This window comes from Odocoileus virginianus, chromosome X, assembly GCF_023699985.2.
Source record: "Odocoileus virginianus isolate 20LAN1187 ecotype Illinois chromosome X, Ovbor_1.2, whole genome shotgun sequence".
In the NCBI taxonomy this organism is placed as follows: domain Eukaryota; kingdom Metazoa; phylum Chordata; class Mammalia; order Artiodactyla; family Cervidae; genus Odocoileus; species Odocoileus virginianus.
In genome coordinates this window covers 1,630,742-1,657,782 of record NC_069708.1, presented here as the reverse complement: position 1 = coordinate 1,657,782, position 27,041 = coordinate 1,630,742, and the positions used below count along the sequence as shown (strand labels likewise).

General features: G+C 44.3%; 1 protein-coding gene across 1 annotated transcript; it reads left to right on the top strand.

The window, feature by feature from the left end:
* LOC110124356 (uncharacterized) lies at nt 1-27,041 on the top strand. The gene is made up of 7 exons (XM_070461783.1): nt 1-101; nt 1,165-2,232; nt 3,751-3,999; nt 11,067-11,187; nt 13,675-13,816; nt 22,909-23,087; nt 25,835-27,041. Exons 2-7 carry the CDS (start codon nt 1,218-1,220, stop codon nt 26,976-26,978), a joined length of 2,850 nt encoding a protein of 949 aa, XP_070317884.1. The 5' UTR covers nt 1-101; nt 1,165-1,217; the 3' UTR covers nt 26,979-27,041.

Genomic DNA, 27,041 nt, shown 5'->3' with positions numbered 1-27,041 from the left:
GGGTGCGACGCCATCCTTGACTGTGCCGCCATCTCTGACAGCTGCCATTGACGGTGGCCATAGGGAGTCGTCCCAAGTCTCATTGGGTGTCAAGATCGGAGGTGACGTGAGTTACGAGTGCAGGGATACATCTGTCTCTGCACCCCGAATCCCTTTTCCTTCCAAAAAGAAGGGGCTGCAAAACCTCCGGCCGCTCTACCCGTACACTCAGACCAGGGGGTCCAGCCTAGCTCTTAGGCCCCAAGACCATCCACTAGGGGGTCTCGGGAAAGAATGCCTCGGTCAGGCTCTGCTGGACCCCAGTTCCGCTGAGCAGAGGGAGAGCCTCGAGCCCTGGGGAGTGAAGGAGGGACCCTCGGGGCGACTGAGGGGCTCCATACACCAGAACGGCAGCCATGTGTAACTCCCCACTCACCGCGATTTGGCCGCGGATCATCTGGACAGCAGCCGGGCAGCTCTAAAGGCAGAGGGGCTCTCTCACTGCAACCTCGTCTGCGGGACACTCAGGGAAGAGGGGACTTTGGTCTGAGGGGCCGGCAGCCGGTCAGTAGAGCGAGGATGTCAGGGTTTGGGAAGAGTCAGGATGAGGACCATCCTCCCCGCCAAACGGGCAACTCAGGATCCTCCCCTGCGGTCAGCGCTTCCTCCTGGCAAAACATCGGGAAGGGGGGCGGCTGTCTGAAAGGGGAGCTGGGAGCCTGGTTGTGAAGGGGAAGCCACCAGACAGCTGAAGGGAAGGTCCTGGGACCCTTCAGTGGGGGGCTGAGCATGTGCTCCTTTCCTCATCTGGGGTGACTGAGAAGGTGGCAGAGGCAATTTCAGATAGGAGAGGGATCGGGCTGTGTGTGGGAGAGGGGGCGTTGGATGTGGGGAGTCTCGCACCAATTTTCATCCTGACTCTGAATGAGAGCTGAGAGGATTTGCCTCCCCCGCCAGCCCCCACTGGCCACCCCTCTAATGCCCAGGCAGGATTGTCTGCTGCGCCCCAGGGCTCACTCTCACTTGCTACTCAGCGGTCTCAGGGGACCGGCTGACCAGGAGAACAGGAGCCCGGTGGGCCCTAGAGCACTGGCCTCACGGGCTCCTCAGAGGCGGGTTCCATTCAAGACAGGGAGGAGACTCCTTGCTGAAGGTGCTCACAGCGTCTCTTTGTCCTTCTTCCAGGTGCCCTCCTTGCCTGCCTTCCTGCCCACCTGCGGACCCTGACCTGTGTCACCATGCCTCGGCGGCACAAGCACAAGTACCATGCCCTCGGGAAACGCCACCAGGTCCGGGGGGACACTCAGGAGGCCCAGGCCAGTGCTGCTGCAGCCCCAGGAGAGGAGTGCCCCTCCTCATCCTCGTCTGCCCTTCAGGGTTCTCCCCCGAGCACCCCTGATACTGGCAATCACCAGGAGCTTCAGGGAGCCATGGCCCCTAGCTCTCCTGATGCAGGGCCTACCTGCGTAGGATCTGATGAAGGTGCCCAGGGCCCAGAGGAGGAAAGTGCAGGTGGTTCCCAGGTGGTGCCCGTCATGGAGAGCACTCTCAAAGATCCTCTGGCAGAGAAGGCCAGGATGCTGGTGCAGTTCCTGCTGGAGAAATATACCAAGAAGGAGCCCATCACGAAGAAGGCCCTGATGAATGTCGTCAGCAGGAAGTACAGGCAGCATTTCCCCGAAATCCTCAGGACAGCCTCTGAGTGCATGGAGTTGGTGTTTGGCCTGGAGCTGAGGGAAGTCGACTGCATCAAGAACATCTACATCCTCATCAGCAAGCTCAGCCTCGAGGGCGACGAAGATCCAAATGATGAGGGTGGGTTTCCCAAGTCCGGTCTCCTCATGTTGCTCCTGGGGGTCATCTTCCTAAATGGTAACCGGGCCACCGAGGGGGAGGTCTGGGAATTCCTCAGTATCTTGGGAATCTATGCTGGGAGGAGGCACTGTTTCTTTGGGGAGCCCAGGAGGCTCATCACCAAAGATCTGGTGCAGAAGGAATACCTGAACTACCGCCAGGTGCCCAATAGTGATCCTCCGCGCTATGAGTTCCTGTGGGGCCCGAGAGCTTGTGCTGAGACCAGTAAGATGAAGGTACTGGAGGTTGTGGCCAAGATCCTCCATTCGGTCCCTAGTTCCTTCCCAGACCTCTATGAGGAGGCTCTGAGAGATCAGGCAGAGAGAGCAGGGCCGAGAGGCGCGGCCAGGGCTCCAACCATGGCCGAGGCCAGTGCCCCTTCCAGGGTCAAGCCCTGCAGCTCCTCCCACATCTAGGGAGGCAGGCAGGCCACTTTGTTCCCTTTGTGTTGGAAGAGAGCAGTCAAGCTCCTAAATAGTGCAGACTAGTAGGGTGTAGGAAACAAAACCCATATGTTCTTACAGTTGTAAATGGTAAGCGAGTTTAGGTGCAGCTTGTTTTAACAAAATATATATCTGTTTTCTTTTATCCATATGAGAAATACCTAATGAAAGATGATTTAAGGTAGATAGGTAAAGAGATAAAGGAGGGGTTTAGTGTTTTCAAATGTTCTTACTTTTGATAAGGTTTACTGTGCTTCAGAATTCAAATGTATGAATTATAAATCATAGTTTCTTGCTGTTTTAATGTTTTCAAGTTTGGGGATTTGTAAAGCACACTGAAAGTATTGAATATGTTGTTCACAATCTAAACAAGATAACATGACACTAGAAGAGAATTTTTCTGGAAGGGCAGTCAAGCTTCTAAAGAGTGCAGGGTCGTAGGGGTGGAGTAATAAAATTTAGATCTCATTGATCTTTTTGTTTCACATGAATAACTTCTACATATTGTTTATTTCATTTATTTCAAATATTTGTACTTCTAAGAGTTTGTTTTTCTTCAGAGTATTAATTTGGTAATGATACTGCTCTTATATTTATTGCTGTTATAAAAGTTTAAAAGGTACACTTTTGGTAGAATTAAAGATATTCATAAACCATCTATATTGTCTTCATGATCTGGAAGTAGGTAACATAGCACTGCAAGAGATCTTCATGGAAATGTGAAAGACAACCCCAGAAAATACTGAAAAACACAAACAAAATAGATTAAAAAATAGAGTCAAAAGTCTTTAAGTTGTGGTTTACCTCATTTCTTTTAAACTTTCTTCTAGTAAAACTAAAAAATAGTTTGACTCACTGAGCTCATTTAAGAATATTTGTTTCTTTTGTAGTAATTTACTGCCTATTCTCTGTTCTGTCCTGGATTAAAAATAATTTCAGATGGGAAGGTGGTATTTTAGGGGTTCATAGTAATCATAACTTCCATTTGTTACAAAACAATACTTCTTCATCAGTTTGCCACTGCTTTATATGTAGTACATGCATTCCAGCATTCACGCAGGATCGGATTTAGCAGACTCCGTTGATGGAGTTACGTGCAAATTTCTCAAGTTCACAAACTGATGAAGTGACCTTCCCAGGACTAATGCCCTGATCTGGATTAGTGCAGAGCCCACAAAGTGCCACTTCTCCCAGCCTAAGCCAGACATCATGTCTTTTCATTCCTTTTTCCTCTAAACGCTCCAAAAAATGTATGCCATTGGATACCTGGGGCCCTGTCCCAAAGCACTGTTTTTGGAATAAAGTTAAAATAATGTTCCTAAGTGAATGGTATGAATGAAGACAAAACTACTCATGGACAATGTGGTCATGAACACATCCAATGTCAGATACCCTGAAAAGATCCATATGCCCTCATTTATCCTTCCCGATTCTCAGGGGCATAACGGCCTTAGCTTAAGGGCTGTGTCCTCAGGTCAATGGATGGAGGAGTCCCAGCCTCTGAGTTATCAAGGGGAAGATTTTAGAACACTAGGGGATCCCACAAACTATATCCTGCTTCTTGCCTTGTGTGGCCATGAGGAGAGCAGTCTGTCTGAGGTGCGCCTACCTTTCCTGCAGGGCAAGGGTGGAGGGGTTCTCGGAGTTGAGCGCCTTGGCCTTGCGGCAGCAGCTCCAATTCTGCCCAAGTCGGAGACCCTAACAGGACTTCATAGGATTTACAGTGAGGACACTGGGTGCTGATGAGTGGACGCCCCCATAGCGAGGGGGATGGCACGGAGGAGCAGGCAAGGGTAGCCAGGGAATAGCTCTATAACCTACCATTCTGTTGTCTCAAGAAGGCAAAAACCTCGGCCACAGGCCAGCTGATTCAGCCAGTAGAGAGGGTGGATTCCCATATGCTACCAGAAGTCAAGGTAAGAAACCTGATCTAAGACTGGGGGGGCCACTGAATCCAGAAGAGTGGAGCCCTATAATGTTTTCCTCCTCAGAAGGCCCCAATAGCTTTGCACACATCTGGTTCATCCTGTCTTCCAATCCAGAACTCCCAAGAAATTAATGCCTTTGTTCTGAGGAGCACAGCCTCAGGTCAGTGGAGGGTGCGCTCTGGGTGTGGTCAGGAGTGAGGATGAGGTCCCTGAAGGGGGAGCAAGAGGACCACTCAGCCCAGAACAGAGGAGACTGTGGAGGCACACCCCTGATGTCAGCCCTACGAGGCCCAGGAGAAAGCTTTCTGGCCGAAGTGCTTCTCTTTCTGCTGAAGTGGTCTCAGGGAGGTGAGAGCCTTGGTCCACTGGGAGAAGCCTCACTTCAGTACAGAGTGGAAAACCAGTGACTCCAAACGAGGATAAAGGGACTGCGCCTAGAACACATCCCTGGCCCTCTGTACCTCCCTTGGCAAATTCGGAAACACGGGCATGATGCAGCCCACACATTTCCTTTTAGAGCATCTCAGGAGGTGAGGCGCTGGGGCTCAGGGGTCAACCCCAATAGGAATTCCAGGTCATGCCAAGAGTCAAGTAGAGTACCCTGAGGACTAAAGGAACCACTCACACTATAAAAGTGGGGACACCACAGAATCCCTCCCGGAGGGTCAGCCATGAGTGACCACAGACAGGCATGTCCACAAGGGAGCCCTCACATCCTCTGAGATGGTCTCAGGGAATTCAAGGCTGTAGCATGAGAGGACAGGCCTCCTTAGGAGATGGGAAGTCAGTGTGAGGACCTGGAGAGAGGACAGTAATAGTGAAGAGAGGGAGGAAATACAGGTCTTCCCAGGAGTCAAATCGAGGAGCCTGAGCATGGACTGGTGCAGCCAGCCGTCAGAAGGCCTCAATTTGCCAGCCATAGTTTTCTGTCCTGAGAGACCACAGGTAGATGTGGTAAGTTAGGCAACCTTTGCTTTCTTCTATTGGGTCTCAGAGAGTTGTGGGCCTTACTCTGAGCACATGTCCTCAGGTAAAGACAGAGGAGTTGCAAGAACTCCCAGAAGTTCCCAGAGGACACCTGGTCATTTCTCCAGAGGAGCTTCAGGTAACCGCTGCTGTGGCAGGGAGGACACTTAATTCATACATGGGTCAGCTACTCTGTGTGAACTGATTTCCCTGGGCCTCTGTCCTTCTAATCCTCCATGATAATAGGAATTGAAGGAAGGCCCCAAACCAAGTGACCTGCCCCTCCCCTCAAGTCCTTGGTAGGAAAGTTTACCTTTGATGTTTCTGCTTATGCATGACTTCCCCTTCCACTTGTTGAGAAGAAGACTGCTCACTAAATGCCAGACAACAGTCCAAGCTGGAGACCTTCATGAAGAAGGCACCCACAAAGGAAAAAGACTGCTCTTGGCTGGGGGACCTGGCCTCCATATGACAGGGATAGAATAGCATAGGATACAGGTTCCAGGTGGCTCTGTGGTAAAGAATCCACCTGCAATGCAGGAAATGAAGGTTTGTTCCCTGTTCTGGAACATCTGGAGAAGGAAATGGCTACTCATTCCAGTATTCCTGCCTGGAGAATCCCATGGGCAGACAGCCTAGAGTGTTGCAGTTCACGGGGTTGCAAAGAGGCAGACATGAATGAGGGCCTGATCACAGACAGACAGACAGGTAGATCTAGAAGTCTAGGCGGGGTTGGATGGGGAATAGAGAAACAGAAACCCAGGAACCACTGGTAGACCATTGTAAGTTAACGTAGTTCAAGAAAGGTATCAGAATGTAGTGGAAGGAAGCAGGTTCATTTAAATATAAAGCCATATATAATACATGAGATGTCCCCCAGGCCTTTAGGTAAAAGAAGAATGTCACCACCCTTCTATTGATTTGAAGAAGTGCTACGTTAATCCAAGTTTGACCTCATAAGGTCACACACTCTCCTGCTCCAAACGAATTCGGAGCAAGTGATATAAGCCTGACCTCTACTCAAAGAAGGCAGTCTTTCCTAGTCCTCCACTTTCCCTTAACTATAAATGTATTCCACTTAATCCTCCAGGCAGAGCTCCATCACCTGCCTGCTTGCATCTCTTACAAGCATCCTATACAAATAAATCTATTTCTTGCCTAACACTTTGCCTCTTGCTGAATTCCTTCTGCACTGAGACATACAAGAACCTGAGCCACAGCAACTCCATGTACCAGGTGAGTGATTCTAATTAAGAGACTGTGGTTCAAGTCCCAAACTGGATTTTGGCGGGGGGTTGGAGTCCTGGCCACGTGGATTTTAGTCACAAACTGATGTGATAGGTTTCAAGTAGAGGAGGTCTCCATGCCACCCCATCGAAAATTTTAAACTATCGGCTGTTAAACTGGCTCATAGTGCTAGAATTAAAGTCACTTTCTTCTGCCTTTCTCTGCACCTAGACTCCCAATATCTTTGCCTTTGAGTGTACAAATCCAGACGCTGTATGCCATGAATGCCTCAACTCTGTGTTGATAAAATTCAAGCTGACTGTGTTTACAGGATAGGGAGAGAATGGACAAAGAAAGAAAAGAAAAGAAACTCAGCTAAAACTTTTCTGGCTACCTTCTGAAATATGGCTGCCCTGGAGGCTCAGACAGTAAAGAATCTACCTGAAATGGCAGGAGACCCCGGTTCGATCCCTGGATTGGGAAGTTCCCCTGGAGAAGGGAATGGCAACCCACTCCAGTATTCCTGCCCAGAGAATCCCATGGACTGGGGATCCTGGCGGGCTACAACCCATGGGGCTACAATGAGTCAATCATGATGTAGAGACTGAACAACAACAGCAATCTCCTAACACCTCTTCTAATTCACCAGTTCTTGCTGCACCTAGTGAAGCCCATGCGTCCTAGAGCCGGGCTCCACAGTAAGAGAAGCCACCACGATGAGAAGCCAGTGCATCCCAGTGAAGGGTAGCCCCTGCTCCTCGAAACTAGAGAACACACAGGCAGCAATGAAGAGCCGGCGCAACCAAAATTAAATACATAAATAACTTCTTTAAAAAAAATACTCAGGGAAGCCACGGCGGCCCCTGGGTTGAGAACTTCATCACATTCTGCCCAGCAAGATCACAGGTGAGGGAAGCCACAGCCATGAAAAGGCCACGAGGGACGTCAGCGACACCTCAAGCCCCTTATGAGCATTCGTCATTTACTTTTCGATGGGTAACTGATTGTCCATCGCTGAAGACTTGCCCTTAGCATTCGAGCGAGGTCTGTTATGTCAAAGTCTCCCTTGCCTTAAGGAAAAAGTCTGAACTTTGAAAGACTTGTCGGGTAGACTCTGCTGGCTTGGCAATGCTTCACTTGCCTACAAAAGCCCTTCCCCTTCTCCTGATGATACTAACCATCAACCAGCCACTGATCCCTGTTCACAGGAGCTCTTTCTCGGCAAAAGAAGGAGCCTCTTGGACCACAGATCTCTTCTTCACTATACTCAGCATTGAACACCACTGCTCCCTCCCCCCCTCAACAATGCTTTGCCCTCTAACCTGGGGCTCCAGACTCCTTAAACTCTGCCCACCTCAGCAAGTCATAGGGCCCACCAGACTTCCATCAGTATCAGAGATTCCTTCTGCATGCAGGACCTCAGTTGGATCAAACAAGATTAAGGAAAATTCTCAGATGACCCGAAAAAATATCTAGACAAGTTTAGACATCTATGACTTTTGAGTTAACCCAGAAGGACATTTATATCATCCTTGCTCAGATACTCTCTCAGGCAGAAAGGACAACTATATACAGAGTCAGCACTCAGCTTGGAGACAGCTATCACATGACAAACTCCCAACCATTTCCCATGGGAACAACGGCTGTTCCCTGTTTAGAATCCAACCAGGAGTATAATACTTGAGCCAGGTTAGCAGCTAGGGACGGTTTGTCTTTCTCTTCCCCCCCTGAACACTGGTGGTCAGAGTAACCCAGAGAGCCTCCCTGTTCCAGCCAGTGACCACTAGGTTTCCAGCCATGCCAGGACCAAGCAAGTCAAAACCACCAACCCAGGGTACCACAGGTGCACCGAGGCCTAAAAGGGGACTAATGTAACCCATGTTCATGATGCCATATTTATAAAAACATCACTGTGGTTTCTGTCTTCCCTCCCTCTCGGTGGGTTTTGCTTGTGTACTTCTGGGTAACTGCCTACACACTAGCTGTCCATCAACTTGTCAGTCAAATAACACAGGACATACACAACCCTACTCCATGGCAGCACTGCTTCTGGTTTCCAGACAGCCTGCTCTCATCTTTTCTCAGGAGTGTAATTTTGCTCTGCTTCATAAAACTGCTATTTAAAACTACTCTGTTTCTCCAACAAATTCTTTCTTTTTGGGAGTGCAAAAACAGGAAATCGCTGTTCCGCTGGTGACAATATGGATCACATATTTATTACTTTTTATCAGGTTCCAGTTAACGTTTTTATATTTTGTAAGACAAATTTAGAAACTTTTCATTGTTGTGTGATCTAGAACAAGAAAACACAGCAATGGAAGAGGGATTTTCATGCAAATGTGAAGAGACTCTGCAGTAAAATAACTTAGGTCAAGTAAAAAAGAAAAGAAAATTTAAATTTTGGTAAGTTTTTGGTTTTGTTAAATTCTTTTAATACTATTTTTTAGTAAAAGTATTTCCTTAGATTATTCAAGCTTGTGGGAGAAATTAAATAGTAATAAAGTAGACAACTTTATCATTGTCACTCATATTTCCAACCACTAATTGAACATCTACTCCTTGGAATAATCCATGGTATAACTGGGGATGGTAATATAAAGAAGACTGAGCCACTGTCCATAGCACTTTAGTGTCTAGGAGTTGCTGCCATATCAAGCAGATGGTGGGATACCCTCTGAGACCTAAACAAGTGACAAGTTGAAACAAGGGATGAGAATGAGAGAAGGTTTCAAATTAGAGCAGTCAAAAGTAAATGCATTGAAGCGAGGAATGTGGGCCCTTTGGAACACTGCAGTTCCCTTGAGGATGTAATTTTAAGTTAGGTGGGGTGGTGGACTAAATGAGGCTGAGTGAATTGGGGGCGGGGGCCGACCCTGAAATGGGGGGTTTAAGTTGAGAAGCTGAAGAATTGGAGTGGAAGATTGCCCTTAATTTTTACTTTGAGACTGTGGGTAAAACAGAGAGAACCTCCACCTGAGACAGGAATAAAATGGGTTCTGTGCTCCTGCCTCAGTATAGGTAAACACAGTGCACAAACTAGGCAGTGCACACCACTGCCTCCAGGGTGTTTGCCAGAAATAACAGTGTTATTTCCTTGAACTGAGATATCTAATACCCATTGTAACAGCACTCTCCACACTGGGATCAGAGGCCACTATGTTAAAGAAATGTTCTACTACTCTTCAGCATAATTTGGGGAACTTCAAATGAAGGCTACAACTTTTGGTGCTGGTGAAATTAACGAAAATAGGGAGGGGTGGTATGGATGAAAAGGCACTTGGGAGGGAAGATCTTTGTCCTTGACACAAATCTAAAATCTCTGAGTAGCATCCAGCCAGGAGAGATTCCTCTACATTAAAATGACATATTTACAAATGGGGAAATTTTATACAGTTTTACTGTCTTAGCAGTAATTTGTTCATTCCAAAAGTGCTCCATATTTTCTGACATCTCATGAAAGTAAAAAAAGAAAACTCCCTGAAGAGTTGTATGGTGTGGGGTCATAATTATCAGAGTGAGAAATGTCATTCTTTCAAAACCATTATTGCAAGAGCTTTATAAATATCACATATCTTACAGTAGTTCTAAAAAGTACAGTTTATCAGACTCATTTTGCAAATTATGAATTTGCAATTTTCTGAAGTTTACAAGACTTGTGACAGAGCTGGTAATAGACCTTTGGTCCGCATCTGTCGAGAGGCCACTGTTCTACTCCTCCCAGAATGAGGCAGACCTAGTGTCCTTCAATTCTCTTGTCTTCTCACTACTCCAAACTGTATTTCATTCAAGATGACGGGGTAGAAAAATGTCTGTCCATCTCCTCCTGCACCAAAACTGCAACTAGCTGTTGAACAACTATCGACAAGAGGATGTCGGCACCCACCAAAAAAAGATACCCCACGTCCAAAGACAAAATAGAAGCCGCAACAAGACAGCAGGAGGGGTGCAATCACAATAAATTCTAATCCCATACCCACAAGGTGGGCGACTGGAGAACAAACATAGCAAAGAAGTTCTCCCAAGTTGTGAAAGTTCTGAGCCTCACATCAGGGTACCCAGCCTGGGGAAGTGACAAAGGGGCTGGGAATCCCCTGGGCATCTGAACTTGAAGGGCAGTGGGATCTGATTATAGACTCCCACAGAAGTAGGGGAAACAGACACAGCACTCTTGGAGGGCATAAACAAAATCTTGCATGCACCAAGACCCAGAGAAAAGGAGCATTTACTCCACAAGAGATGGAACCAGACCTACCTCCAAGTGTGGGACAGTCTCCTGTGGAGGCATGGCTCAGCTGGGTCTCACCCCAGGGTGGGGCCTCTGGCAGCAGCAGTCCCAGAGGTCCTCCTTGGCATAAGCCTTCTTGGAGGTCATCATTAACTGTGCCACAGAGACCACAGATCCATAATTCAAAAAGAGACATGCACTCTAATGGTCACTGCAGGACTGTTTACAACAACCAGCACATAGAAACAACGTAGATGTCCATTGACAGATGTAAGTATAGGGAAGCTGTGGAAGGTATATGCAATGGAATATTGTCCTTGTTATTTTGTTGCCAAGTTGTGTCTCACTCTATTGCAACGTCAAGGACTGCAGCTACCCAGAATGCTCTGTCCATGGGATTTCCCAGGTAAGAATACTGGGGTGTGTTCCCACTTCCTTTTTCAGGGTACCTTCCTGACCCAGAGATTGAAATCATGGTTCCTGTGTTGGCAGGTGGATGTTTTACCACTGACCCACTGGGAAAACCAGTGGACTATTACTCAGTCATAAAAATGAACAAAATCGGGTAATTGTTAGAGATGTGGATGGACCTAGAGAGTGTCATACAGAAAAGGAAGTCAGAAAGAGAAAAACAAAGATTGAATATTAACGTATATATGTGGGATCAAGAAGAATGGTATAGGTGACCTTATTTGCAAAGCAGAAATGAAGACAGTGATATAGAGAACAAATGTATGGTACCAAGGTGGAAAGGGTTAGGGTGGGAGGAATTAGAATATTGGGATTGACACATACACACTATTGATACTATGTATAAAACAGACAACTGTGGGAAATATACTGTATAGCACAGGGAACTCCCCTTAATTCACTGGAGTGTCCTCAATGTAAAGGAAATCCAAAGTGAGAGGATATACATATAGGTATGTCTGATTACTTTTACTATGAAACAGAAGCTAACACACCATTGTAGAGCAACATACTGCAATAAAAAATAATAGAGTAAAACAAATACGTTCTTTTCTCTTTGCTGCCATTAATTCTAAACAGTGACTGAAAATGTACTTTTATTTAAACACTCCTTGATTTTCCAAAGAACAAGGCAAAGTGAATCAGAATTTTCCTTCATAGGCTGTTATTTAACACAGTGTTTTTATATGTTCACATGTGTCTTTCAAAATGGGAATGTCATACAAAGGAAACTAGGATCCATAACTTTAAAATTTTTTCATTTTTACTGTAACTCTCTTTACTTTCCTAGTTGGTATGGGGGAGCAAACCATGCTGTCTCAAAATGTCTCTTTTGATATGCAGATTATTTCTACCTGAAAACAATCAAGGCCAAATGACTCAGGAAGGAACTTGACTTTCCACCTAACTGCCTGAAAGAATTTAGACAAAGGTCCTGTTCCCTGAAGAGAACTATGACCAGAGATATCCACAAAGATTATGGGCAAGGTATGGTGGGGAAATCTTGGCAGGGCCTAGAGATGAGAGTCCACTCTGTGGCCTGGGGTCTCTGCCTGGCACAGAGAACCTTTGTTTACCAAAATTCCCTTTTCCATCGCCATGAGAATTGCCTTCCTATTCTTTCAAGTCCCAAACCACTACCATAAACATTTTCTTCTGTCTTTGGTTCTGGTCTTTGGCTGTGTTGGTGAGTTATTCAGTTTTCCTGGGTCTCTCTCATGTATATGTGTTATTAAACTTTTATTTTATTCTATTAATCTGTCTCACATCAATTTAATTCTTAGACTACCCACAAAAACCTAGAAGGGCAAAGGGAAATTTCATCCTCCTCCATATTAGCTACATCTCACATATTTCTTTCTATGTTCAAAATCCTTCTTAATGAGGTTTTCAATTACAAACTGGATGGCTAAGAATGTCATTAATGACTTTACTCATATTGATATAATTACATATTTCTTTATGCGTTTCTAATTTTTATTTATTTATTTACTGAGCATTACCCCGCCCAATAGAACAAGAGCCAGGTTTCCCCATAGCCAGTCCCTCCCATCAGCAAGCTTCCATAAGCATCTTAAACTCACTCTTCAGAGGGTAGACAGAAGAACTACAATGCCATATTGTCTAGAACGAAAACCACAATCACACAAAGCTAACCTAAATGATCACATGGATCACACCTTTGTGTAACTCAAGAAGCTATGTGCCAGGCCATGCAGGGCCACCCAAGGTGGACGGGCCATGGTGGAGAATTCTAACAAAATGCAGTCCACTGGAGAGAATAGCAAACCACTTCAGTGTCCTTGCCTTGAGAACCCCATGAACAGTATGAAAAGGCAAAAATATATGATACCAGGAGATCATACCAGGGGGAGATACCTGAGACGCCCAGTTCAGTAGGTGTCTAATATGCTATTGGGGAAGAGCCCAGAAATAGCTCCAGAAAAATGAAGAGACTGGGCCAAAGTCAAATGATGCTCAGTTGTGGTTGTATCTGGTGGTAAAAGTAATGTCCCATGCTGTAAAGAACAGTACTGCATAGGAACCTTGAATGTTAGGTCCATGAATCAAGGGAAATTGGTCAAGCAAGAGATGGCAAGAGTGACCGTCAACATTTTAGAAATCAGACAACTAACATGGACAGGAATGGGTGAATTTAACTGCGATTACCATTATATCTGTGGGCAAAAATTCATTAGAAGAAATGGAGCAGCCTCATAGTCAAAAAAAAAGCCTGTGAAATGCAGTACTGGGTTGCAGTGTCCATAAGGACAGAATGACTTTGGTTCATTTCTAAGGCAAAACATTCAGCATCACAGTAATCCAAGTCTATGCTCCAATCCCTGATGCCAAAGAAGGTAAAGTCAAATGATTCTATGAAATTCTACAACACCTTCTAGAGCTAACAGCCCCAAAAAGTGTTCTTTACATCATAGGGGATTGGAATGCAAAAGCAGATCCTCAAGGGATAATTTGCTGCAGAAGATAGAAAAGCTCTACACAGTCAGCAAAAACAAGACCTGGAGCTGAATCTGGCTCAGATCATAAGCTCCTTATTGCAAAATTCAGGCTAAAATTGAAGAAAGAAGGAGAAATCACTAAGCCATTCAGATATGACCCAAACCAAGTCTCATGACTGTACAGTGGAGGTGTGGAATAGTTTCAAGGGGTTAGATCTGGAAGACAGAGTGCCTGAAGAACTAAAGATGGAGGATCAGAACGAGGTACAGGTGGTAGTGACCAAACCTTCCCCAAGAAAAATAAATGCAACAAGGCAAAATGGTTGTCTGAGAAGGCTGTACAAATATGTGAGAAAAGAAGAGAAGTGAAAGGCAAAGAAGAAAAGGAAAGATATATGAATCTGAATGCAGATTTCCAAAGAAGAGCAAGGAGAAATAAGAAAGTGTTCTTAAGTGAACAATGCAAAGAAACAGAGGGGAAAAAAAGAATGGGAAAGACTAGAGTTCTCTTCAAGAAAATTGAAGACACCAAGGGAAACTTTCATGCAAAGATGGGCACAATAAACGACAGAAACACTAGGGATTGAACAGAAGCAAAAGATATTAAGACAAGGTGGCAAGGATACACAACATTGCACAAACATGGACTTAAAGACCCAGATAACAATGACGGTGTGATCACTCACTGAGAGCCTGCAGTGTGAAGTCAAGCGGTCAGTGTGAAGTCAAGCGAGAGCCTGCAGTGTGAAGTCAAGCGGGCCTTATGAAGCATCCTTATGAACAAAGTTAGTAGAGGTCATCTTCATGAACAAAGTTAGTAGAGCTGATGTTATTCCAGCTGAGGTATTTCAAACCCTAAAAGATGATGCTGTGAAAGTGCTGCACTCAATATGCCATCAAATTTGGACCGCTCAGCAGATGACACAGGACTGGAAAATGTCAGCTTTCATTCCAATCCGAAAGAAGTACAATGCCAGAGAATGTTCAAAGTATCATATAATTGCGCCCATTTCACATGCTTTCAAGGTAATACTCAAAATCCTTCAACTTATGCTTCAACAGTATCTGAAAACAGAACTTCAATATGTACAAACTGGATTCAGAAAAGGCAGAGGAATCAGATATCAAATTGGTAATCTCCACTGGGTCATAGACAAAACAAGAGAAAAATTCCAGAAAAACTTCTACTTGTTTGACTATGCTAAAGTCTTTGCCTGTGTGGATCACAGTAAACTGTGCAAATACTTAAAGAGATGGGAATACCAGACCTCCTTACCTGCCTTCTGAGAAACTGGTATACAGGTCAAGAAGCAACAGTTAGAAGTGGACAAGGAACAACAGACTGGTTCAAATTTGGGATAGTGGTACTTTAAGGCTGCATTTGTCACCCTGATTATTTAAGTTATATGCATAGTACATCATGAAAATTCCTGGATGGATGAACATAAGCTGGAATCAAATTGCTGAGAGAAATATCAATACCTTCAGATATGCATATGATACCACCCTTATGGCAGAAAGTGAAGTGGAACTGAGGAGAATGAAAAAGCTGGCTTAAAACTCAACATTCAAGAAACTACGATCATGGCATCTGGTCCCAACACTTCATGGCAAATAGATGGGGAAACAATGGAAACAGTGACAGACTATTTTCTTGGGCTTCAAAATCATTGTGGATGGTGACTGCACCCATGAAATTAAAAGATGCTCATTCCTTGCAAGAAAAACTATGACAAACCTAGATCGCATATTAAAAAGTAGAGACATCATGTTGCCGAAAATGGTGTGTATAGTCAAACCTGTTTTTTTTCCAGTAGTCATGTGTGGATGTGAGCACTGAACCATAAAGAAGGCTGAGCACTGAAAAACTGACACTTTTGTATTGTGGTGCTGGAGAAGACTCTTCAGAGTCCCTTGGACAGAAAGGAGATCAAACCAGTTATTCCTAAAAGAAATCAACTTTGAATATTCAGGGGAAGTACTGATGCTGAAGTTGAAGTTCCAATACTTTGACCATCTGATGGGAAGAGCCGACTGATTGGAAAAGACCTTGATGTTGGCAAAGATTAAGGGAAAAAAGAGAAGGGAGCAGCAGAGGATGAGATGGTTCGATAGCATCACTGACTCAATGGACATGAGTTGAGCAAACCTCGGGAGATGGTGAAGGATAGGGAGCCTGGCGTGCTGTGGACCATGGGGTTGCAAACAATCAGACATGACTGAGCAACTGAACAACAACAACACAGAACTCTAAAACACCAGAATTAAAATATATAGTAATCAATGGACAATAGTTAATAACACTGTGTTGATATTAGCTGGTCAATTTTAACAAATGAACTTGTATTAGTTGTACCAATACAAGATGTCAATAATAGAGGATGCTAAGTGGAAGAACAGACTGACTCTTTGGAACTCTGGATACTATCTGCTTAATTTTCTGTAATCCTAATTCTGTTCTTTAATAAAAAATAAAGATGGTCAACAAACACATGACAAGATGCTCAACCTCACTCATTATGAGAGAAATGCAAAGCAAAGCTACAATATTGTATCACCTCACACTTGTCAGAGGCCATCATAAAAAAATCTAGAAACAATAAATAATGAAGTGTTGTGGAGAAAAGAGAACCCTCCTACACTTTGAGGGGGAATGTAAATTGATATAGCTACTATGGACAGCAGTATGGAGATTCCTTTAAAAACTAGAAATAAAACTACCCTATGACTCAACAATCCCACTCCTGGGCATACACACTGAGAAAGCCATACATGAAAAGATTCATGGACCACACTGTTCATTGCAGCACTATTTACAATAGCCAGGACATGGAAGCAACCTCAATTTCCACTGACAAATGAACAGATACAGAAGTTGTGGTAGATACATACAATAGAATATTACTCAACCATAAAAAGTAACAAATTTAAGTTAGTTGTAGTGAGGTGGATGCACCTGGAGTCTGTTATAGAGTGAAGTAAGTCAGAAAGAGAACAAAAAATATTGCATATTAACGCATTTATATGGAATCTAGAAAATGGCACTTAGGAATCTATTTGCAGGGTAGGAATAGAGACACACATAGAGAAAAGACGTGGACACAGCAAGGGAAGGAGAGAGAGGGACAAATTGAGAGTGGCAATGCCACATATGCACTACCATGTGTATAAGAGATAGCTACTGGGAAGATGCTATATAACACAGGGAGCTCAGACTGGTGCTCTGTGACAACATAGAGGAGTTAGATGGTGCAAGGGAGGCTCATGATGAAAGGGATATATGTATACTTATAGCTGCTTTCATACTCTTGTACAACAGAAACTAAGACATTATACAGCAAGTATGTCCCAAATAAAATTTTTCCTAAGCAGTCTATTACTTTAAAATCTAGAAAGAAATCTGGAGACAAAAACATAGCCAGTACAGAGTTATATACAACAATGCCAAATGAATAAGAGTCAGGAATAATAAAAAGATGAAAAGCAAAAGATAATGATAAGAATTTATCCTCGAATTAAAAATCTTAGGAAACATGCACATAAAATATTCAAATAATAACTTAAGCTATCTGGTATAAAATAGTTCACCATAGCAAAATCAAGAGTCTGGCCTGGAAGAATCAACAATTACTTAGATCACATAATAGAAAATACACCATAAACAAAAGAAACCATACAAACAATGTACCTACAACGAAACCTTAGAAAAATCTATACAATCTACATGGAGGCAACAAGAAGAATTTCCTAAGAGCCTTAGGAAAAAGAAGTTTCAAACAGAATAATGTTAGGTGTATTCATGAGGAACAGATATTGTAAGACTGTTGATTTTCCTTAACTCCTTTACAGATCTAGTGCCATATTCAGAGCCGATGAGACCACAATCAAACACAGGCTGCTGTTTCCTATACCCAGAATAAATGATGAAACACTTATACAAGGAATAAAGACAACTATTAACAAAACTAGAAATGAAAATGGAGAAATCACAGCAGACAACACAGAAATACAAAGGATCATAAGAGACTACTACCAGCAACTACATGCCAATAAAATGGACAACTTAGAAGAAATGGATAAATTCTTAGAAAAGTACAACTTTCCAAAACTGAACCAGGAAGAAATGGAAAATCTTAACAAACTCATCACAAGCATGGAAATTGAAACTGTAATCAGAAATCTTCCAGAAAACAAAAGCCCAGGACCAGAGGCTTCACAGCTGAGTTCTACCAAAAATTTAGAGAAGAGCTAACACCTATCTTACTCAAACTCTTCCAGAAAATTGCAGAGGAAGGTAAACTTCCAAACTCATTCTATGAGGCCACCATCACCCTAATCCCAAAACCAGACAAAGACGCCACAAAAAAAAGAAAGCTACAGGCCAATATCACTGATGAACATAGATGCAAAAATCCTTAACAAAATTCTAGCAAACAGAATCCAACAACATATTAAAAAGATCATACATCATGACCAAGTGGGCTTTATCCCAGGGATGAAAGGATTCTTCAATATCCACAAATCAATCAATGTGATACACCACATTAACAAATTGAAAGATAAAAACCATATGATTATCTCAATAGATGCTGAGAAAGGCTTTGACAAAATCCAACACCCATTTATCATAAAAACCCTCCAGAAAGCAGGAACAGAAGGAACATACCTCAACATAATAAAAGCTATATATGGCAAACCCACAGCAAACATTATCCTCAGTGGTGGAAAATTGAAAGCATTTCCCTTAAAGTCAGGAACAAGACAAGAGTGCCCACTCTCACCACTACTATTCAACATAGTTTTGGAAGTTCTGGCCACAGCAATCAGAGCAGAAAAAGAAATAAAAGGAATTCAGATTTGAAAAGAAGAAGTAAAACTCTTACTGTCTGCAGATGACATGATTCTCTACACAGAAAACCCTAAAGACTCCACCAGAAAATTACTAGAGCTAATCAATGAATATAGTGAAATTTCAGGATATACAATTTATACACAGAAATCCCTTGCATTCCTGTACACTAACAATGAGAAAACAGAAAGAGAAATTTCCATTCACCATTGCAACAAAAAGAATAAAATACTTAGGAATAAATCTACCTAAAGAAACAAAAGACCTATATATAGAAAACTATAAAACACTGATGAAAGAAATCAAAGATGACAAAAATAGATGGAGAAATATACCACGTTCATGGATTGGAAGAAACAATATTGTGAAAATGACTATACTACCCAAAACAATCTATAGATTCAATGCAATCCCTATCAAGCTACCAATGGTATTTTCCCAAGAACTAGAACAAATAATTTCACAATTTGTATGGAAATACAAAAAACCCTAATAGCCAAAGCAATCTTGAGAAAGAAGAATGGAAATGGAGGAATAAACCTGCCTGACTTCAGGCTATACTACAAAGCTACAGTTATCAAGACAGTATGGTACTGGCACAAAGACAGAAATATAGATCAATGGAACAAAATAGAAAGCCCAGAGATAAATACACGCACCTATGAACAACTTATCTTTGAAAAGGGAAGCAGGGATATGCAATGGAAAAAAGACAATCTCTTTAACAAGTGGTGCTGGGAAAACTGGTCAACCACTTGTAAAAGAATGAAACTAGAACACTTTCTAACACCATACACAAAAATAAACTCAAAATGAATTAAAGATCTGAGTGTAAGACCAGAAACTAAAAAACTCCTAGAGGAAAGCATAGGCAAAACACTCTCCGACATAAATCACAGCAGGATCCTCTATGACCCACCTCCCATAGTAATGTAAATAAAAGCAAAAATAAACAAATGGGACCTAATTAAACTTAAAAGCTTTTGCATAACAAAGGAAACTATAAGCAAGGTGACAAGACAGCCTTCAGAATGGGAAAAAATAATAGCAAATGAAGAAACAGACAAAGGATTAATCTCAAAAATATACAAGCAACTCCTCCAGCTCAATTCCAGAAAAATAAATGACCCAATCAAAAATTGGGCCAAAGATCTAAACAGACATTTCTCCAAAGAAGACATACAGATGGCTAACAAGCACATGAAAAGATGCTCAATATCATTCATTATCAGAGAAATGCAAATCAAAACCACAATGAGGTACCATTACACGCCAGTCAGGATGTCTGCTATTCAAAAGTCTACAAGCAATAAATGCTGGATAGGGTGTGGAGAAAAGGGAACCCTCTTACACTGTTGGTGGGAATGCAAACTAGTACAGCCGCTATGGAGAACATTGTGGAGATTTGTTTAAAAACTGGAAATAGAACTGCCATATGACCCAGCAATCCCACTTCTGGGCATACACACCGAGGAAACCAGATCTGAAAGAGACACGTGCACCCCAATGTTCATCGCAGCACTGTTTTTATCATAGCAAGGACATGGAAGCAACCTAGATGCCCATCAGCAGATGAATGGATAAGAAAGCAGTGGTACATATGCACCATGGAATATTACTCAGCCATTAAAAAGAATTCATTTGAATCAGTTCTAATGAGATGGATGAAACTGGAGCCCATTATACAGAGTGAAGTAAGCCAGAAAGATAAAGACCATTACAGTATACTAACACATATATACGGAATTTAGAAAGATGGTAATGATAACCCTATATGCAAATCAGAAAAAGAGACAGAAATGTATAGAACAGACTTGTGGACTCTGTGGGAGAAGGCGAGGGTGGGATGTTTCAAGAGAACAGCATCGAAACATGTATATTATCTAGGGTGAAACAGATCACCAGCCCAGGTTGGATGCACGAGACAAGTGCTCGGACCTGGTGCACTGGGAAGACCCAGAGGGATCGGGCGGAGAGGGAGGTGGGAAGGGGGGACGGGGATGGGGAGTACATGTAAATCCATGGCTAATTCATATCAATGTATAACAAAAACTACTGTAATGATGTAAAGTAATTAGCCTCCAACTAATAAAAAAAATAAAGTAAAAAAAAAAAAATAAAAGAAGATGGAAGGTAAAATCTCATCTGGTTTTTACTTACAGGAACCACAGCAAGGTCTGTCTAAATAGACGCAGGTCTGGTGAGAATTGCTAGCTCACCACTCTGTGAGGATGGCTTGAACAGCAGGCTTACAGGGCCTATGCCTGTGTACTGCCCTATGGTTCTCTCTCCTTATGACAAATGACACAACAGACAAAGCAAAACAGTGACCATGTTTGAGAAGAAAAGAATCCCTAAGTTTCCCTAAGTCCAAGGAACTAGCTACACAAATATTATTTCCTGCTAATCTAAATTTAGAGAGAAAAAAAGGGACTCTGCCTACTTTCCTTCACATCAGAACTTGAAGGTAGAGATCTGGGAGACTGACACGATAAGATATCTTACCTTCTGTGGCCTTTGTCAGATGTCCCAGGATCTCTCAGTAGCAGCAGTCTCAGGATGAGCAACCTCCTGGCTGGCTTGCCAACTGTCAGGGAGGGAGAAATTTATGCCTCTATGCCTCTTGGGTTCCTGTGATTGGACTAATAAGAAAATTGACACAGACAGATTAACAGGAAAAGAAGAAACAAATTGTAATTCATGTGCACGAGGGTGTCCTAGAAATGGGACCTAAAGAAGTGGCCAAAGCAGGCAGCTTTTATATGTTTTAGACCTAGAAACAACACATTTTTGAGGAGTGGACAGGACAAGTGAACATAGGTTTTGAGTGTTCAATTCATGAAGAATCTAAACAGAATTTGAGCTTGGGGTAGTAAATTAAAGACATTTCTGTATACAGACTTCTCTGAGTGAATTCTCTACTTTTGGCTATAAGGGTGTTCTTCTACCTCCATATGACAGAGTTATTTCCTGCTTTCAGGGAGACAGAAAAGAGGGTCAGAATATCACTCCTGCAATGGCCTTTTCTTAAGTAACCTGAATACAAGGTAATCAGTATGTCACTGTGGCATATTTTGGGGCAATCTGCATTGAGACCCAACAGGTGAGATGCACAAGAGCCATTCTGTTGACACTTTCTGCCTTGAATTGGTAGAGCCAGATCCCAACGCACTAAAAGAGCATTTTCATTGGGTTGTCTTGGGTAATTTGGCAAATTCTAAGACAGGGCTAGATTTTGGTGGGAAAGAAACAAATAAAAATAGACACGATTTAGATAGAAGGGAAACTGGAAAGGACTAAAAGAGTCGGTACATGACAAAATTCCAGGAACTTTGAGTTGCTTCCAGGTGGAAAGATAAAAAAACCTCCACACCAAATTAAATAATAAATGCTCTAACACGGAAAAGATACTTAATTTTACTTGCTAAAGCAAAATTTTGGTATTGTTCTGTCTGAGAGTGCTGCACTTCCCCTGACATATGCTGGATTTAAGAAAACATTCCTACATAGGAGGGTGATATTGTCTAGGTGAAAATATTAACTGCCATTCATGAAACACCCAATATTTGCCAGGATTCTGATGGGTGCTTTATACACAATACATACTTTCCAACAGTCATACAAGGTAGGGTTTATCAAATTCATTTGGCAGATGAAGAACTTGCAATGTTCTCATATTCACAAGGTGGTAAGTAACAGAGCTAGACTCGATTCCTGGTCTGAATTTCTCGAGGGCACACTCTTTTTCTACCACTCCCGCCCCGAAGCTGACCTTGCGTGTTTTTACTCACTTTTCTTCTCTCTATTCTGGAAGATATCTCAGGTGATTGAAGGAACAATAAAAATAAAAAGCAGTGTGTGCCCAAAGTACTGGATTGAAATACATAGCCAGGGCAATAAGAAAACCAAAATAAGTGAGGGGTATAAATAATGAAAAGAAGGTTACTACCTGGTAACAATATGATCATTTACATGTGCAGTGTCAGTTAACCGTGAAAGATGGGGGTCTCACGAAATTATCAGGCTCAGCCCACTTCTGTAGTATGCAAGTCTCATAGAACAGAAGTTGTATTGGAAGCCAAGTCTGGGTGGTACCGAGAAGAAATAAATCAGCATGTTTTTTGCTTTTTTCTCTGAAAGCTCAACTCCTATCTAAGTCCTCTCTACCTGGCACTTCAGCTTTCCTATCTTACATCATTCCTGGGACACAGACCCATTGCCCTTAAGACTCACAGTGGAGACAGGACTTAAGAGTTTGCATGGATGTGGCATTTACAAGGAAGCCATTCATTAAAGAGACAGGAGCTGAAACCGGACTCGGGTGTAGGACTACTGAGGAGAACACCACCCGATCATTTAGAGAGGCCTGCAGGGACAACCCCTACCTAGTCTTAGACCTGTGCCATCAGGCAGCTTCCTGCAAGGAAGGTCTCACGTAGGTGAGGACCTGGTTGAAAGGAGCGTAATTGAGAAGCTGATGTGAAACTGAGGGTGTCCTCCACTCCAGAACAGAGGGGGCGCCAGAGATCGAGGCGCCATCTATGGTGAGGCGCTCACTTCCTCCGAAGTCGTAGCTAGCGCTCACTTCCGGTTAGACGGCGAAGGAAGAAGAGCGAGTGCCTGCGGCGGTGGCACAAGGCCTCAGGCCTGTGAGCGTTTCCAGGCTCCAGCAGGAACCGAGTCAAGGTGAGGAGCCTGAATAATGAATGGGAGACCCCCCACCAACCCCCCAACCTCCCCTGCCCCGCGCCGCCCCACGCCCCCCGCTCCGTGCCTCGCCCCCACCTCGTGCCTCGCCCCCCCCCTCCGTGCCTCGCTCCGCACTCTGTGCTTCACCCCGCCCCCTCCATGCCTCGACCCCCCCTTTCCGTGCCTCACAGACACCCTCCGTGCCTCACCCCGCCCCCACCGTGCCTCGCCCCTCCCCCTCTGTGCCTCGCCCCCCCCCCCCCCCACCTCCATGCCTCACCCTCCCTCCCCGGTGCTTCGCACTCACAAAGCCCCGACGCTCTGGTGGAGGAAGATATCCCCTCAGAGGCTCTTTGGGAGGTGAGGACCTTGGTTGAAGTGGGTGGCCCCAGTTCAGAGGGGGAAGAAGACCCTAATAAGGGTCTGAGTGAGGAAACTCAGATAGAAAGTCCAAACAAGGCCCTGCTTGTTGCTCTCAGAGGACCCAAACATGGCGGGCAGGTAGAGGCGAGCCTTCCTTTTCTATATGATAGATTAGGAACTAGACCACCTTGCCCTGAAGGAATTTGAGGACGGAACTCTGAGTGAGGTCTGAGAGGACCTCAACCCCAGAACAGTGAAGTGGCACGGGACTTGTGGTTCCATCAAACTTGGGAAGACCCGGACAGGGCAATCAGGCAGACTACTTTGAGGAGGGTTTCTGAGATGGTGAGGGTGTTGGTTTTATAGGGGAGGGGCCTCAAGGAGGCAGACGAAAGCATTCTAGGGTGGCCAGGAGTTGGAATGAGGACCCTATGTGAGGACAGAGGGAATTCCTGCCCTGCTGGCAGCCTGGCGTGTCTTTGCAACTGGTGATGTGATGACGGGCACTCATTTTCTCTTACGGTATCGCGAGGATGAAATGGTGAAGGGATAGGGGGCCGGGGGCCAGGCAGGAAGGCAGCACCTGGGGCAGGTGAAAGATTTTGTTTATAAGGGGTAGTTTATTCCCCCACAGTAGAAGTATTTCCAGATCTTTCCAGGAGTTGTATGGGGGTACAAAAGAATCCATCCCCTATTCTCAACCGTAGAGACCATGGGGAAGTGGGGGGACCCTCATATGTTACTGGGTTGTTGGCCGGCAGGAAGACAGAAATCCCAGACCATGCAAAGGGTCAAAGGAAAGACTGAGAGGACTACCAATCATTGAATCAGTTCAGTTCAGTTGAGTGACTCAGTCATGTCTGACTCTTTGTGACCCCATGGACTGCAGCATGCCAGGCTTCCCTGTCCAGCACCAAGTCCCGGCACTTACTTAAACTCATATCCATCGAATTGGTGATGCCATCGAACCATCTCATCATCTGTCATCCCCTTTTCCTCCCGCCTTCAATATTTCCCAGCATCAGGGTCTTTTGCAGTGAGTCAGTACTTCGCATAAGGTGCCCAAAGTATGCAGCCTCAGCATCAGTCCCTCCAATGAATATTCAGGACTGATTTCCTTTAGGTTTGACTCATTTAATCTCCTTGCAGTCCAAGGGACTCTCAAGAGTCTTCTCCAACATCAGAGTTCAAAAGCGTCAATTCTTTGGCGCTCAGCTTTCTTTATAGTCCAACTCTCACATCCATACATGACTACTGGAAAAACCATAGCTTTGACTAGATGGACCTTTGTCAGCAAAGTAGTGTCTCTGCTTTTTAATATGCTGTCTAGGTTGGTCATAGCTTTTCTTCCAAGGAGCAAGTGTCTTTTAATTTCACGGCTGCAATCACCATCTGCAGTGATTTTGGAGCCCAGGAAACTAAAGTCTCTCCCTGTTTCCGTTGTTTCCCCATCTATTTGCCATGAAATGATGGGACTGGATGCCGTGATCTTAGTTTCTTTAAATGTTGAGTTTTAAGCCAACTTTTTCACTCTCCTCTTTTACCGAGAGGCTCTTTAGTTCTTCTTCACTTTCTGCCATAAGGGTGGTGTCATCTACGTATCTGAGGTTATTGTTAGTTCTCACAGCAATCTCGATTCCAGGTTGTGTTTCATCCAGCCTGGCATTTCATATAAGTTAAATAAGCAGAGTGACAGTAGATCACAGAAAATCTCGGCCCCACGTTTTTCATTCCGAACTTGCAGGCTCAGGGCAGGACTGTCAGGCTGAGGCTGACAATCCACATCAAATCTGAGAGAGAAGAGTATGAGGTTAGTATGAAGTTGGAGCCACCAGTCAGCAGAGGGGAGGTATACCAGATACGGCCTGGAGACTAGGTGAGCATCCTTAACGAGAACTGAGGACCCAAGCAGCCCCTGAAGGAGTGGGTTCCACGTAGCTCTCAGTTGGGTACCCTCTGACAGAGAGAAGGGCCAAGGAACCCCTTCACTTCCTCCTCTGGGGTCTCAGGGAAGTGCTGACTTGGGTTTGAGGTGTCAGCTTCACAGCATCAGAAAAGAGGAGGCTCAAGACCTGCCAACAATTGACTATACGTCTGTGATGACCCTGACTATAAACTGAGAATACCCTCAAACCCAGAACAGAGGCTCCCTACTGGCAGCCCCTGCTGTCACCCTAGTATACCCCTAGCAGGGTTGGCAGGCTGCATTCTAAGGTTCTGATATCCTCCGCAGTTTTCTCAGGGTACAGGCTGATCAAAACAGAAGCCTTGAGAGGTCCTAGATCAGTGTCCCCAAGTACCCTGCAGAGGTGGCCTTGATTAAAGCCAAGGTGGAATCTCCCTGCTGAGGTGCTTACAGCATCTTATTCTCCTTCCTCCAGGTGCCCACGTCTTCTGAGCTCCTGTCTACACTCCTTCCTGCTGTCCCTGACCATGCCTCGAAGGAAGAAGAGTAAGGCCCGTGGTGGTGATAAACCCCACGGTGATAAACCACCCCAAGCCCAAGGCAAGACCCAGAGTTGTGGGGGTGCTCAGGCCACAGCAGCAGCAGAAGAGGAGTCCACTACCTCCTCGCCTCAGTGTGAAGGTGTTACCCAGAGTCTGCCTGATGCTCAGTCATGTAGCACTTCCCAGGAGCCTGAAAGAATACCGGCCATCACCACTTCTGCAGTCTTTTCTTGCACTAGATCTAGTGAAGCATTCGATGGCCAATATAAGCATAGGGTGTTTCTCTATGAGGTCCCACCCTTCACTGAGACCCCAGGAACTGACTGTTTAACCAGGAAAGCTAGCTTGTTGGAGCAGTACCTTCTGTACAGGTATAAAATGAAGCAGCTCATCATGAAGGAAGACATACTGAAGATTATCCACGAAAGCCACCACGACCGACTTGCTGAGATTCTCAAGAGAGCCTCTGAACGCATTGAGCTCGTCTTTGCGGTGGATCTGAAGGAAGTCGACTCAGTCGTTCCCTGCTATAATCTGGTCAGCAAATTGAAACTCCCCAACAATGGGAGGGTGCATGGTGGAAGGGGGTTTCCCAAGACCGGTCTCCTGATGAATCTCCTGGGTATGATCTTCATGAAGGGCAACTGTGCTGCTGAGGAAGACATCTGGAAATCCCTGGGTACGATGGGAGTATATGCTGGAAGAAAGCACTTCGTCTTTGGAGAGCCCAGAAAGCTCATCACCAAAGATTTAGTGAGGCTGAAGTACCTGGAGTACCGCCAGGTTGCCAACAGTGATCCTCCACGTTATGAGTTTCTCTGGGGCCCAAAAGCACATCTGGAAACCAGCAAGATGAAAGTCCTGGAATTTTTGGCAAAGGTCAATAATGCTGTTCCCACTGACTTCCCCACTTATTATGAAGAAGCTTTGCGAGATGAAGAGAAAGCCCAAGGCATGGATGCAGCCAAGCCTGACGCTACTATCAAAGTCAGTACACCTCCCAGGGACATGCTCAATATTGTCTTCCCACCCGTAATGAAGAATGTGACGCTTTTTCCCCGAGGCATGAAAATATAACATTACAATAGGGATTATATTCTTGGAAATGTGAAAGAATCCCATAGTAAAATAGTTAGGATA